Consider the following 15190-nt stretch of genomic DNA (forward strand, 5'->3'; position numbering starts at 1 on the left):
AAGCTCTGCATTATATGGATGTCCCCGTAGTAGGCTCTGCACTGTGCTGGGGTTATCAGTTTGGGTTTATCACAATGTTTCTTCTTTGGCAAAGTTCTTACACTTCTCGGCGCACTACAAAGCGCAGTAAGATTTGCAATGAGCAAAAGGCAGCAGCGCTATTCACAGCTTGCTCATCTCTATAAGTGGTATAAAGGGGTCAGGATTGGGGGGTCCTGTGTCTGTTGTATTATAGGTTATAGTACATCACACGACAAATGTCTGTATAGACTTTCATCTGTATGAGGGAATAAGTCCTCCCTGCTTAGTGCAATATTCTGATGTCATCCATAGAATCACTTCCCCAGGAACGCCGAGCTCATCACCCGGAAAGGACCTGACAGGAGAACGGAGGCCGAGACCAAGCTCCTGTGCAGTTTCCTGCAGGTTATCCCAAGCTACCAGCACTACAGTAACCAGCTGCAGATGCTCCTCGCCAAGGTTCTCCGCTTCCAGAGGTGCTATACCGCTACCTGTTATAGGAACGCTGGGTGGGCTGCGCTGAATAATTTAGGGCAACAAGATCCCCAACATTTTTTGAGGGTTATTACTCATATTGCTCAGAGGTGCAAATCTGCTCCATAGTCACCAATTAACTTTTTGCCTTTGCTAAGGCTGCGTTTGCACTGAATCACAGCAACCAATAAGCCACTAGCTCTTGTCCGACTAATGCAAGTCAGATAATGAAGCAAGCGTGCGATTGGCTGGTTTGATGCAAGTTTTGCTACTAAAAGATACAATGTAATTACTCATCCTAATAGAGATTGTATCTTATTGTAGCGTCTGAGGATACTTTCACTTCTTCCCTACACTCGCCCAAAAACAGCTTCTCATCGCCCAATCGTTACACATCGCTGGTGATCTGGGATAAGCGCTAATACATTATTTGCATTTTCACTCAACCTTCCCCATTTATCCTACTTTATAGTAACATTTGCCCCTTGGTTAGCAGGGGACATAGGGCCTGATTCAGACCCGCTCACATGCGCAAGCTCCGTAGCGAGTGAGAACTTCACTCGCTCCGGGGCTCGCAACAAAACGGGGCGGCTGTCAATGTTGATCGACAGCTCGCCCCATTTTGTAGGCGGGGAGGGGGGGTGGCTGCATAAACGGAGGCGTTCCCAAAATAACGCCTGCTGTTTGTGGGCGGCCCTACTGACATCACTCATGATGTCAGTAGTGGACTTCCGGCTCTATTAGAGCAGGAAGTAAACTCGGCATTGCAAGTTCTGAGACCCTACCTTAGGGTCTCCTCGCAATGCCGATGGTCACGATAATTGCGACCATCGCCAGGCCACTCGCACAAGCTGTGGGTGGTCACCCACAGCTGTGCAAGCGGCCTGGAAGCCGGAGAAAAAAAAAAAAAGAACGTCCTGATTCAGGCCCGAATCAGGCTACGAACGCAATGACTGAGGTCTGATTCAGAGATGTACGCTAACCCGATGGTTACTGCACATCTCCGATGATTGAAGGACTGCACATGTGCAGCTCTCCGACTGCGAGCCCGCTCGAAGTGTGTCCCAGCCGCAGCCTGATTGACAGGCTGCAGCGTTTGGGAGGCGGAGTGGGGCCATTCCCTGGCAGCATTCCCGGTAACGTGGGCGTGTCGCCCCCGTTTTGTGGGAGGGACGAGGCCAGGGTCTGCGTAGGTGCACGCAGACTTCCTAGCCTCGCAAACTGCCACAAACCTCCGGGCTGCGGGAAGCTTTAGCTCCCGCAGCCTGGCCAATGGAACATTGACAACAATCACAACCGAATGGTCGCGATTCATTCGATGGTGAACGATGCTGGGATCGCGCAAATGCAGCAAGGAGGTGTATGACACCTCCTTCTGCATTTGCATTTTAAATGGACGGAATAGCACAGCCGCTTGTGTGCGGCTTGTGTGTGCGCTTGTGTGCGGCTTGTGTGTGCGGCTTGTGTGCGCTTGTGTGTGGCTTGTGTGCGCTTGTGTGTGGCTTGTGTGCGGCTTGTGTGTGCGGCTTGTGTGCGCGGCTGTGCAATCATGTCCATCTCTGAATCAGGCCGTTAGACCAGCTTCCACTAAGAGAGTGATTCCCAACCTCGGTCCTCAGGGCACACTAACAGTCCTGGTGTTAGTGATATCCAAATGGTTAAATCAAAATAACTGAGGTACTAATTAAGTCACTTGTGCTCAAGTATGGCTATCCTTAAAACCTGGACTGTTAGTGTGCCTTGGGGATTATGGGTCTCATTCAGACCCGGCCGAAAGCACCGATGCACTCGCAACCGGGTCAGTGGTTAGCCCTGTACACGCGCAGAGGCCGCACTATACGTGCGCAAGCCCCGGAGCGAGAGAGAAACTCTCTCACTCCGGAGCTCTCTACAAAAGGGGCGGCTGTCGATGTTGATCGACAGCTTGCCCCGTTTTGTAGGCGGGGAGGGGGGTAGTTTCACAAACGGAGGCGTTCCTTAAGGAACGCCTGCCGTTTTGTGGGCGGCCGCACTGACATCAGCAATGATGTCAGTGGGGAGCTTCCTGCTCGATCAGAGCAGGAAGCTCCCTGGGGCTCGTGGTTGCTGAGACCCAACCTTAGGGTCTCGTCGCAAGCCCCAATGGTCGCGATGGTTTTCACCATCGCGACCATCAACCTGGTCGGTCGCTAAGCTGTGGGTGGTAACCGACAGCTTAGCTAGCGAGCAGGAGGGCGCACTAAAAAAAAGGAAGCGGCCGCCCTCATTCAGAGAGAGCGATCGCTTCTTGCGACCGCCTCTGAATGAGGGCCTATGTTTTGGAACCCCTGCACTAAGAGATTCATTTCCACCTTATACTCTCGGCTAACAGTTCAGTATTTCAGTTCTCTTGGTCCTCACATACTCGCTTGGGGGGATTGGAGAAAATAGAGGGGATACGAGTGCTAATAACCACAACACGGGCATTAAGCAGCACAGAAAGAGAGCTAATAGAGGCATGCCTCTGAGTATGGGGGGCGTGCCTAGAGCACTGATGGACACCTTGGATGTGTCATGTGACCAGGAAGTGCACTGCAGTGTTTAGAGATCAGAGGGCTAGATTCAGAGCCGCTCGCTAGATGCGTACGCTCGCACCCAGCGTATGCAAATTTGGCTAAGTGACGGCATGGCAGGCGAACGCACGGCAAGGCATTAGCACGCCCACTATGTCCTGGCGTGTGATCGCTTTGTGTATTTAGACACACACCAGCCTGTCTTAGGACGCCCACTTTCGCACGTCATCTCCAGGAATTGTAAGCAACCATCGGTACATTGGGTACCATCGGAACAGTGATGGAGGTAGGAGAATCAATGGTCACTGAGGCTTAGTGTAGTGAGGGGAGAGTTACAGTGAGTAGGGGGAGAGACAGGCTCCCAGCACTCAGACACATCTCCATGTGTGTATCCCCACCTCACTGCATTTACCCCTCTCTCTGCCACAGCCCTCAGGTAATACTCTCTCTCACTGTGACAGCCCTCAGGCTCTCTAATATTCTCTCTCTCTCACTGACAGCCCTCTGGCTCTCTAATATTCTCTCTCTCTCTCACTGTGACAGCCCTCAGGCTCTCTAATATTCTCTCTCTCTCTCACGGACAGCCCTCAGGCTCTCTAATATTCTCTCTCTCTCACTGTGACAGCCCTCAGGCTCTCTAATATTCTCTCTCTCTCACTGTGACAGCCCTCAGGCTCTCTAATATTCTCTCTCTCTCACAGACAGCCCTCAGGCTCTCTAATATTCTCTCACTCTCACTGTGACAGCCCTCAGACTCTCTAATATTCTCTCTCTCTCACTGACAGCCCTCAGGCTCTCTAATGTTCTCTCTCTCTCACTGTGACAGCCCTCAGGCTCTCTAATACTCTCTCTCTCTCTCTCTCACTGTGACAGCCCTCAGGCTCTCTAATGTTCTCTCTCTCTCACTGTGACAGCCCTCAGGCTCTCTAATATTCTCTCTCTCTCACTGTGACAGCCCTCAGGCTCTCTAATATTCTCTCTCTCTCTCATGGACAGCCCTCAGGCTCTCTAATATTCTCTCTCTCTCACTGTGACAGCCCTCAGGCTCTCTAATATTCTCTCTCTCTCACTGTGGCAGCCCTCAGGCTCTCTAATATTCTCTCTCTCTCACAGACAGCCCTCAGGCTCTCTAATATTCTCTCACTCTCACTGTGACAGCCCTCAGACTCTCTAATATTCTCTCTCTCTCACTGACAGCCCTCAGGCTCTCTAATGTTCTCTCTCTCTCACTGTGACAGCCCTCAGGCTCTCTAATACTCTCTCTCTCACTGTGACAGCCCTCAGGCTCTCTAATGTTCTCTCTCTCTCACTGTGACAGCCCTCAGGCTCTCTAATATTCTCTCTCTCTCACTGTGACAGCCCTCAGGCTCTCTAATATTCTCTCTCTCTCTCACTGTGACAGCCCTCAGACTCTCTAATATTCTCTCTCTCTCACTGTGACAGCCTTCAGGTAATAATCTCTCTCTCTCACTGTGACAGCTCTCAGGCTCTCTAATACTCTCTCACTGTGACAGCCTTCAGGTAATAATCTCTCTCTCTCACTGTGACAGCCCTCAGGCTCTCTAATATTCTCTCTCTCTCTCTCTCTCTGTGACAGCCCTCAGGCTCTCTAATGTTCTCTCTCTCTTTCTGTGACAGCCCTCAGGCTTTCTAATACTCTCTCTCTCTCTCACTGTGACAGCCCTCAGGTTCTCCAATACTCTCTCTCACACACTGTGACAGCCCTCAGGCTCTCTAATATTCTCTCTCTCACTGTGACAGCCCTCAGGTTCTCCAATACACTCTCTCTCTCTCACTGTGACAGCCTTCAGGCTCTAATATTCTCTCTCTCACTGTGACAGCCCTCAGGCTCTCTAATATTCTCTCTCTCACTGTGACAGCCCTCAGCCTCTCTAATGTTCTCTCTCTCTGTGTGACAGCCCTCAGGTTCTCTAAAATTCTCTCTCTCTCTGTGACAGCCCTCAGGCTCTCTAATACTCTCTCTTTCTCACTGTGACAGCCCTCAGGCTCTCTAATTCTCTCTCTCTCACTGTGACAGCCCTCAGGTTCTCCAATACACTCTCTCTCTCTCACTGTGACAGCCCTCAGCCTCTCCAAAACTCTCTCTCTCTCTCACTGTGACAGCCCGCAGGCTCTTTAATACACTCTCTCTCTCTCTCACTGTGACAGCCCTCAGGCTCTCTAATAATATCTCTCTCTCTGTGAGATCCCTCAGGTTCTATAATATTCTCTCTCTCTCTCTCTGTCACAGCCCTCAGGTTCTCCAATACTCTCTCTCTCACTGTGACAGCCCTCAGGCTCTCTAATATTCTCTCTCTCTCTGTGACAGCCCTCAGGCTCTCTAATATTCTCTCTCTCTCTCTGTGACAGCCCTCAGGTTCTCTAATACTCTCTCTTTTTCACTGTGACAGCCCTCAGGCTCTCCAATACTCTCTCTCTCACTGTGACAGCCCTCAGGCTAATATTCTCTCTCTCTCTGTGACAGCCCTCAGGCTCTCTAATATTCTCTCTCTCTCTCTCTGTGACAGCCCTCAGGTTCTCTAATACTCTCTCTTTCTCACTGTGACAGCCCTCAGGCTCTCCAAAACTCTCTCTCTCTCACTGTGACAGCCCTCAGGCTCTCTAATATATTCTCTCTCACTGTGACAGCCTTCAGGCTCTCTAATACTCTCTCTCTCTTTCTCTGCAACAGCCCTCAGGCTCTTTAATATTCTCTCTCTGTGACAGCCCTCAGGCTCTCCAATACTCTCTCTCACACACTGTGACAGCCCTCAGGCTCTCCAATACTCTCTCTCACTGTGACAGACCTCAGGTTCTCCAATACTCTCTCTCTCACTGTGACAGCCCTCAGGCTCTCTAATACTCTCTCTCTCTCACTGTGACAGCCCTCAGGCTCTCTAATACTCTCTCTCACTGTGACAGCCCTCAGGTTCTCCAATACTCACTCTCTCCCTGTGACAGACCTCAGGCTCTTCAATACTCACTCTCTCACTGTGACAGCCCTCAGGTTCTCTAATATTCTCTCTCTCTCTCTGTGACAGCCCTCAGGCTCTCTAATACTCTCTCTCACTGTGACAGCCCTCAGGCTCTCTAATACTCTCTCTCACTGTGACAGCCCTCATGTTCTCCAATACACACTCTCTCTCTCTCTCTCTCTCTCTCTCTCTCTCTGTGTGACAGCCCTCAGGCTCTCTAATATTCTCTCTCTCTGTGACAGCCCTCAGGCTCTCTAATATTCTCTCTCTCACTGTGACAGACCTCAGGCTCTCTAATATTCTCTCTCTCACTGTGACAGACCTCAGGCTCTCTAATATTCTCTCACTGTGACAGCCCTCAGGCTCCTCGATACTCTCTCTCTCACAGGGCTCTATTTACTACAATCCGCATATTGAATGCAGATTGTAGTGTGATATTACCGAGTGAATTCGCATTGCGAATTCAGGCAATATCACAGGGATTTACAATAAATCCCTTGCAAGGACAGAGCTTGCGATAAAGCTCTGTCCCTGCGGATCCCATCCGCACTCTAGTCGCGGTATTTTCGGAAAAAATACAGCGGCTAAGAGCCCGCGCATGCGCCGACCAACCACCGCTACTACACCCCCACCGACGCTAAGCCCCGCCCCCGCGATCGTGGACCCCCGCGACCCCCTTCCCCCTTCATTACACTTACCTGCATCCTCCTGGCCTCCGGTGATCTTCTCCTGGCTTCCCGATCAGGTGATCCCCATTCTGCACTGGGGCCCGATCACCTGATGACCGGGCCCCAGTGTACTATGGGAGACCAGCTGACCGGAGAGGAGTCATCACCGGAGGCCCGATCACCGGTCCCTGGATTCAGGTAAGTAAAAAAAAAATGTTTAATTTTTTTTTTTTACAGCAATCAGCTTGCGGTCTGCTTAGACCACATAGCTGATTACTGGTACCGGCTCCCGCCTCTGCTCTCCCTGTTAGAGCAGAGTGGGAGCCCGGTAACCGGGGGAGACCCTGGATAACGCCACCTCCAGGTGGCGTTATTATCACAGGGCTTCCCCCGGTATTTTTTTACCATTTATTTTTAGTAACTGTGGTCGGATCACATTTCCCATTACAATTATGGGAAATGCGATCTGCTTTACTAAAAATAAGTGATACTGGGGTTTGGAGTAGAATTTTACTAATTCTACTCCAATTGCCCTGTAATAACGACAGGTGAAACTAAAATAATGTGAAAAGGGTGTGACAACACAAAACAGCATTTATCACTTTATTTTAGTAAAAATAATGTTAATAAATAGAGCCCACACTGTGACAGCCCTCAGGCTCTTCAATACTCACTCTCTCACTGTGACAGCCCTCAAGTTCTCTAATATTCTCTCTCTCTGTCTCTCTCTCTCTGTGACAGCCCTCAGTCTCTCTAATATTCTCTCCTCTCTCTCTCTGTGACTATCCTCAGTCGCTCTCTCTCTCACTGTGACAGCCCTCAGACTCTTCAATACTCTCTCTCTCACTGTGACAGCCCTCAGGCTCTCTAATATTCTCTCTCTCTCTGTGACAGCCCTCAGGCTCTCTAATATTCTCTCTCTCTCTCTGTGACAGCCCTCAGGTTCTCTAATACTCTCTCTTTCTCACTGTGACAGCCCTCAGGCTCTCCAAAACTCTCTTTCTCACTGTGACAGCCCTCAGGCTCTCTAATATTCTCTCTCTCACTGTGACAGCCCTCAGGCTCTCTAATGTTCTCTCTCTCTCACTGTGACAGCCCTCAGGCTCTCTAATATTCTCTCTCTCTCACTGTGACAGCCCTCAGGCTCTCTAATATTCTCTCTCTCTCTCACTGTGACAGCCCTCAGACTCTCTAATATTCTCTCTCTCTCACTGTGACAGCCTTCAGGTAATAATCTCTCTCTCTCACTGTGACAGCTCTCAGGCTCTCTAATACTCTCTCACTGTGACAGCCTTCAGGTAATAATCTCTCTCTCTCACTGTGACAGCCCTCAGGCTCTCTAATATTCTCTCTCTCTCTCTCTCTCTCTCTCTCTCTGTGACAGCCCTCAGGCTCTCTAATGTTCTCTCTCTCTTTCTGTGACAGCCCTCAGGCTTTCTAATACTCTCTCTCTCTCTCACTGTGACAGCCCTCAGGTTCTCCAATACTCTCTCTCACACACTGTGACAGCCCTCAGGCTCTCTAATATTCTCTCTCTCACTGTGACAGCCCTCAGGTTCTCCAATACACTCTCTCTCTCTCTCACTGTGACAGCCTTCAGGCTCTAATATTCTCTCTCTCACTGTGACAGCCCTCAGGCTCTCTAATATTCTCTCTCTCACTGTGACAGCCCTCAGCCTCTCTAATGTTCTCTCTCTCTGTGTGACAGCCCTCAGGTTCTCTAAAATTCTCTCTCTCTCTGTGACAGCCCTCAGGCTCTCTAATACTCTCTCTTTCTCACTGTGACAGCCCTCAGGCTCTCTAATTCTCTCTCTCTCACTGTGACAGCCCTCAGGTTCTCCAATACACTCTCTCTCTCTCACTGTGACAGCCCTCAGCCTCTCCAAAACTCTCTCTCTCTCTCACTGTGACAGCCCGCAGGCTCTTTAATACACTCTCTCTCTCTCTCACTGTGACAGCCCTCAGGCTCTCTAATAATATCTCTCTCTCTGTGAGATCCCTCAGGTTCTATAATATTCTCTCTCTCTCTCTCTGTCACAGCCCTCAGGTTCTCCAATACTCTCTCTCTCACTGTGACAGCCCTCAGGCTCTCTAATATTCTCTCTCTCTCTGTGACAGCCCTCAGGCTCTCTAATATTCTCTCTCTCTCTCTGTGACAGCCCTCAGGTTCTCTAATACTCTCTCTTTTTCACTGTGACAGCCCTCAGGCTCTCCAATACTCTCTCTCTCACTGTGACAGCCCTCAGGCTAATATTCTCTCTCTCTCTGTGACAGCCCTCAGGCTCTCTAATATTCTCTCTCTCTCTCTCTGTGACAGCCCTCAGGTTCTCTAATACTCTCTCTTTCTCACTGTGACAGCCCTCAGGCTCTCCAAAACTCTCTCTCTCTCACTGTGACAGCCCTCAGGCTCTCTAATATATTCTCTCTCACTGTGACAGCCTTCAGGCTCTCTAATACTCTCTCTCTCTTTCTCTGCAACAGCCCTCAGGCTCTTTAATATTCTCTCTCTGTGACAGCCCTCAGGCTCTCCAATACTCTCTCTCACACACTGTGACAGCCCTCAGGCTCTCCAATACTCTCTCTCACTGTGACAGACCTCAGGTTCTCCAATACTCTCTCTCTCACTGTGACAGCCCTCAGGCTCTCTAATACTCTCTCTCTCTCACTGTGACAGCCCTCAGGCTCTCTAATACTCTCTCTCACTGTGACAGCCCTCAGGTTCTCCAATACTCACTCTCTCCCTGTGACAGCCCTCAGGTTCTCCAATACTCACTCTCTCACTGTGACAGCCCTCAGGTTCTCTAATATTCTCTCTCTCTCTCTGTGACAGCCCTCAGGCTCTCTAATACTCTCTCTCACTGTGACAGCCCTCAGGCTCTCTAATACTCTCTCTCACTGTGACAGCCCTCATGTTCTCCAATACACACTCTCTCTCTCTCTCTCTCTCTCTCTCTCTCTCTCTCTCTGTGTGACAGCCCTCAGGCTCTCTAATATTCTCTCTCTCTGTGACAGCCCTCAGGCTCTCTAATATTCTCTCTCTCACTGTGACAGACCTCAGGCTCTCTAATATTCTCTCTCTCACTGTGACAGACCTCAGGCTCTCTAATATTCTCTCACTGTGACAGCCCTCAGGCTCCTCGATACTCTCTCTCTCACAGGGCTCTATTTACTACAATCCGCATATTGAATGCAGATTGTAGTGTGATATTACCGAGTGAATTCGCATTGCGAATTCAGGCAATATCACAGGGATTTACAATAAATCCCTTGCAAGGACAGAGCTTGCGATAAAGCTCTGTCCCTGCGGATCCCATCCGCACTCTAGTCGCGGTATTTTCGGAAAAAATACAGCGGCTAAGAGCCCGCGCATGCGCCGACCAACCACCGCTACTACACCCCCACCGACGCTAAGCCCCGCCCCCGCGATCGTGGACCCCCGCGACCCCCTTCCCCCTTCATTACACTTACCTGCATCCTCCTGGCCTCCGGTGATCTTCTCCTGGCTTCCCGATCAGGTGATCCCCATTCTGCACTGGGGCCCGATCACCTGATGACCGGGCCCCAGTGTACTATGGGAGACCAGCTGACCGGAGAGGAGTCATCACCGGAGGCCCGATCACCGGTCCCTGGATTCAGGTAAGTAAAAAAAAAATGTTTAATTTTTTTTTTTTACAGCAATCAGCTTGCGGTCTGCTTAGACCACATAGCTGATTACTGGTACCGGCTCCCGCCTCTGCTCTCCCTGTTAGAGCAGAGTGGGAGCCCGGTAACCGGGGGAGACCCTGGATAACGCCACCTCCAGGTGGCGTTATTATCACAGGGCTTCCCCCGGTATTTTTTTACCATTTATTTTTAGTAACTGTGGTCGGATCACATTTCCCATTACAATTATGGGAAATGCGATCTGCTTTACTAAAAATAAGTGATACTGGGGTTTGGAGTAGAATTTTACTAATTCTACTCCAATTGCCCTGTAATAACGACAGGTGAAACTAAAATAATGTGAAAAGGGTGTGACAACACAAAACAGCATTTATCACTTTATTTTAGTAAAAATAATGTTAATAAATAGAGCCCACACTGTGACAGCCCTCAGGCTCTTCAATACTCACTCTCTCACTGTGACAGCCCTCAAGTTCTCTAATATTCTCTCTCTCTGTCTCTCTCTCTCTGTGACAGCCCTCAGTCTCTCTAATATTCTCTCCTCTCTCTCTCTGTGACTATCCTCAGTCGCTCTCTCTCTCACTGTGACAGCCCTCAGACTCTTCAATACTCTCTCTCTCACTGTGACAGCCCTCAGGCTCTCTAATATTCTCTCTCTCTCTGTGACAGCCCTCAGGCTCTCTAATATTCTCTCTCTCTCTCTGTGACAGCCCTCAGGTTCTCTAATACTCTCTCTTTCTCACTGTGACAGCCCTCAGGCTCTCCAAAACTCTCTCTCTCACTGTGACAGCCCTCAGGCTCTCTAATATTCTCTCTCTCACTGTGACAGCCCTCAGGCTCTCTAATGTTCTCTCTCTCTCACTGTGACAGCCCTCAGGCTCTCTAATATTCTCTCTCTCTCACTGTGACAGCCCTCAGGCTCTCTAATATTCTCTCTCTCTCTCACTGTGACAGCCCTCAGACTCTCTAATATTCTCTCTCTCTCACTGTGACAGCCTTCAGGTAATAATCTCTCTCTCTCACTGTGACAGCTCTCAGGCTCTCTAATACTCTCTCACTGTGACAGCCTTCAGGTAATAATCTCTCTCTCTCACTGTGACAGCCCTCAGGCTCTCTAATATTCTCTCTCTCTCTCTCTCTCTCTCTCTCTCTGTGACAGCCCTCAGGCTCTCTAATGTTCTCTCTCTCTTTCTGTGACAGCCCTCAGGCTTTCTAATACTCTCTCTCTCTCTCACTGTGACAGCCCTCAGGTTCTCCAATACTCTCTCTCACACACTGTGACAGCCCTCAGGCTCTCTAATATTCTCTCTCTCACTGTGACAGCCCTCAGGTTCTCCAATACACTCTCTCTCTCTCTCACTGTGACAGCCTTCAGGCTCTAATATTCTCTCTCTCACTGTGACAGCCCTCAGGCTCTCTAATATTCTCTCTCTCACTGTGACAGCCCTCAGCCTCTCTAATGTTCTCTCTCTCTGTGTGACAGCCCTCAGGTTCTCTAAAATTCTCTCTCTCTCTGTGACAGCCCTCAGGCTCTCTAATACTCTCTCTTTCTCACTGTGACAGCCCTCAGGCTCTCTAATTCTCTCTCTCTCACTGTGACAGCCCTCAGGTTCTCCAATACACTCTCTCTCTCTCACTGTGACAGCCCTCAGCCTCTCCAAAACTCTCTCTCTCTCTCACTGTGACAGCCCGCAGGCTCTTTAATACACTCTCTCTCTCTCTCACTGTGACAGCCCTCAGGCTCTCTAATAATATCTCTCTCTCTGTGAGATCCCTCAGGTTCTATAATATTCTCTCTCTCTCTCTCTGTCACAGCCCTCAGGTTCTCCAATACTCTCTCTCTCACTGTGACAGCCCTCAGGCTCTCTAATATTCTCTCTCTCTCTGTGACAGCCCTCAGGCTCTCTAATATTCTCTCTCTCTCTCTGTGACAGCCCTCAGGTTCTCTAATACTCTCTCTTTTTCACTGTGACAGCCCTCAGGCTCTCCAATACTCTCTCTCTCACTGTGACAGCCCTCAGGCTAATATTCTCTCTCTCTCTGTGACAGCCCTCAGGCTCTCTAATATTCTCTCTCTCTCTCTCTGTGACAGCCCTCAGGTTCTCTAATACTCTCTCTTTCTCACTGTGACAGCCCTCAGGCTCTCCAAAACTCTCTCTCTCTCACTGTGACAGCCCTCAGGCTCTCTAATATATTCTCTCTCACTGTGACAGCCTTCAGGCTCTCTAATACTCTCTCTCTCTTTCTCTGCAACAGCCCTCAGGCTCTTTAATATTCTCTCTCTGTGACAGCCCTCAGGCTCTCCAATACTCTCTCTCACACACTGTGACAGCCCTCAGGCTCTCCAATACTCTCTCTCACTGTGACAGACCTCAGGTTCTCCAATACTCTCTCTCTCACTGTGACAGCCCTCAGGCTCTCTAATACTCTCTCTCTCTCACTGTGACAGCCCTCAGGCTCTCTAATACTCTCTCTCACTGTGACAGCCCTCAGGTTCTCCAATACTCACTCTCTCCCTGTGACAGACCTCAGGCTCTTCAATACTCACTCTCTCACTGTGACAGCCCTCAGGTTCTCTAATATTCTCTCTCTCTCTCTGTGACAGCCCTCAGGCTCTCTAATACTCTCTCTCACTGTGACAGCCCTCAGGCTCTCTAATACTCTCTCTCACTGTGACAGCCCTCATGTTCTCCAATACACACTCTCTCTCTCTCTCTCTCTCTCTCTCTCTCTCTCTCTGTGTGACAGCCCTCAGGCTCTCTAATATTCTCTCTCTCTGTGACAGCCCTCAGGCTCTCTAATATTCTCTCTCTCACTGTGACAGACCTCAGGCTCTCTAATATTCTCTCTCTCACTGTGACAGACCTCAGGCTCTCTAATATTCTCTCACTGTGACAGCCCTCAGGCTCCTCGATACTCTCTCTCTCACAGGGCTCTATTTACTACAATCCGCATATTGAATGCAGATTGTAGTGTGATATTACCGAGTGAATTCGCATTGCGAATTCAGGCAATATCACAGGGATTTACAATAAATCCCTTGCAAGGACAGAGCTTGCGATAAAGCTCTGTCCCTGCGGATCCCATCCGCACTCTAGTCGCGGTATTTTCGGAAAAAATACAGCGGCTAAGAGCCCGCGCATGCGCCGACCAACCACCGCTACTACACCCCCACCGACGCTAAGCCCCGCCCCCGCGATCGTGGACCCCCGCGACCCCCTTCCCCCTTCATTACACTTACCTGGGGCGGGGCTTAATACGTTTTTCCGCTCCGTGTTCTCCTAAGCAGGTTTTTCAGAACTAAACAGCTGCTCGACTGGACCGGCCCATCTGGCCATCGGCCCTTCTGGCATTTGCCAGATGGCCAGCCCGGCCCTGGTTACAAGCAGATTGGTTGGTACTTTGGGCCTGATTCAGAGTTGGGAATAGAGTGAGAATTAGCACTTAGCTGTGTACCTGGACAAACCATGTTGCAATGCAAGGAGTGTAGATACATAATTTTTTTTACATGTGGGGTAAATACTGGCTGCTTTTACATGTAGCCCACAAATACAGCACAGCTTTATTATTACTACAAATTAGATGTCAGTTTGGACACCTCCCTCCCAAATCTAAATCTCTCTGCACATTATAAATCTGCCCCCCTGCAGTGCAGCCTGGTGTCACCAAGATAATCAGTGAGAGAGATCTCTCTCTATTCCCAACTCTGAATCAGGCCCTTTATCTCTCTACAAGGTTTGATACATCTCCCCATGTGGCCAGCTGGCGGTTGGTAATCATCATGTTGCCATGTTGATGGGCCTATTTGTATGTAAAGGCCTGGGGCTGTAGTCCCATCAGACCAGGAATGCTGGGAGTGAGGGGTAGAGGGTACTAATTACCTGGGCCCAGGCCAGCTGCTACGGGGGTAAATGTTCCCCTTTGCAGAGTGCAGTGACGCTTCCCGAAGCCACGCATTGTATTTGTCATTGCTTTATTACTCGGAGGGGGCGTGACGCCTCAGGGATTTTGGTCATGCCCCCGTCAGTACCAGGGCCTGGTGCCTGGCTCAGCGGCAGTGCATCAATTGTAGGGATGGACATCGGAAGCCCACTATCATATGATGGCAGTGCTTCAACCATTGAATCTTTCGATGCAAAGGTAACTAATCATAACATCAAAAGCATTTAATGGTAACAACTATTCATATGAATAGTAAAGGGGCGGGGTTAGGGGAGGGGCTCGGACATGAAGCAAAAAAATACACACAGGCAAACATCAACCATCAATGTCCATCACTACCCCATTGTGTAGGAGGCAGCTCCCACCGATCGTCTCACTACCAGAGCACGGTCTCTAACCGCTCCCCCAACTGCTCTTCCACAACCGCCAGCACTGTCTGCTCACCTCCAGCCGCACGCACCTCGCTCCTCTCTGCTCACTTCCACCTGCCCGCACCTCGCTCCTCTCTGCTCACCTCCACCCTTCAGCACCTCGCTCCTCTCTGCTCACCTCCACCCGCCAACACCTCGCTCCTCTCTGCTCACTTCCACCTGCCAGCACCTCGCTCCTCTCTGCTCACTTCCACCCGCCTGCACCTCGCACCTCTCTGCTCACCTCCACCCGCCAGCACCTCGCTCCTCTCTGCTCACCTCAACCCGCCAACACCTCGCTCCTCTCTGCTCACCTCCTCCCGCCCGCACCTCGCTCCTCTCTGCTCATCTCCTCCCGCCCGCACCTCGCTTCTCTCTGCTCACCTCCCCCGCCAGCAGCTCGCTCTTCTCTGCTCACCTCCACCCACCAGCACCTCGCTTCTCTCTGCTCACCTCCACCCACCAGCACCTCGCTCCTCTCTGCTCACCTCCACCCGCCAACACCT

General features: G+C 50.3%; 1 protein-coding gene across 1 annotated transcript in view; it reads left to right on the plus strand.

Annotated features, from left to right (window-relative positions):
• Nucleotides 1–15190, plus strand: part of CNBD2 (cyclic nucleotide binding domain containing 2) — a 389673-nt gene that overhangs the window by 18881 nt on the left and 355602 nt on the right. Inside the window, exon 5 of the mRNA XM_088465256.1 lies at nt 334–497. Within this exon, the coding sequence (XP_088321382.1) occupies nt 334–497 (164 nt within the window). The remainder of the gene's footprint in view (nt 1–333; nt 498–15190) is intronic.

Source organism: Taudactylus pleione, unplaced genomic scaffold, assembly GCF_031769625.1.
Source record: "Taudactylus pleione unplaced genomic scaffold, aTauple2 ptg001928l, whole genome shotgun sequence".
Classification (NCBI taxonomy): domain Eukaryota; kingdom Metazoa; phylum Chordata; class Amphibia; order Anura; family Myobatrachidae; genus Taudactylus; species Taudactylus pleione.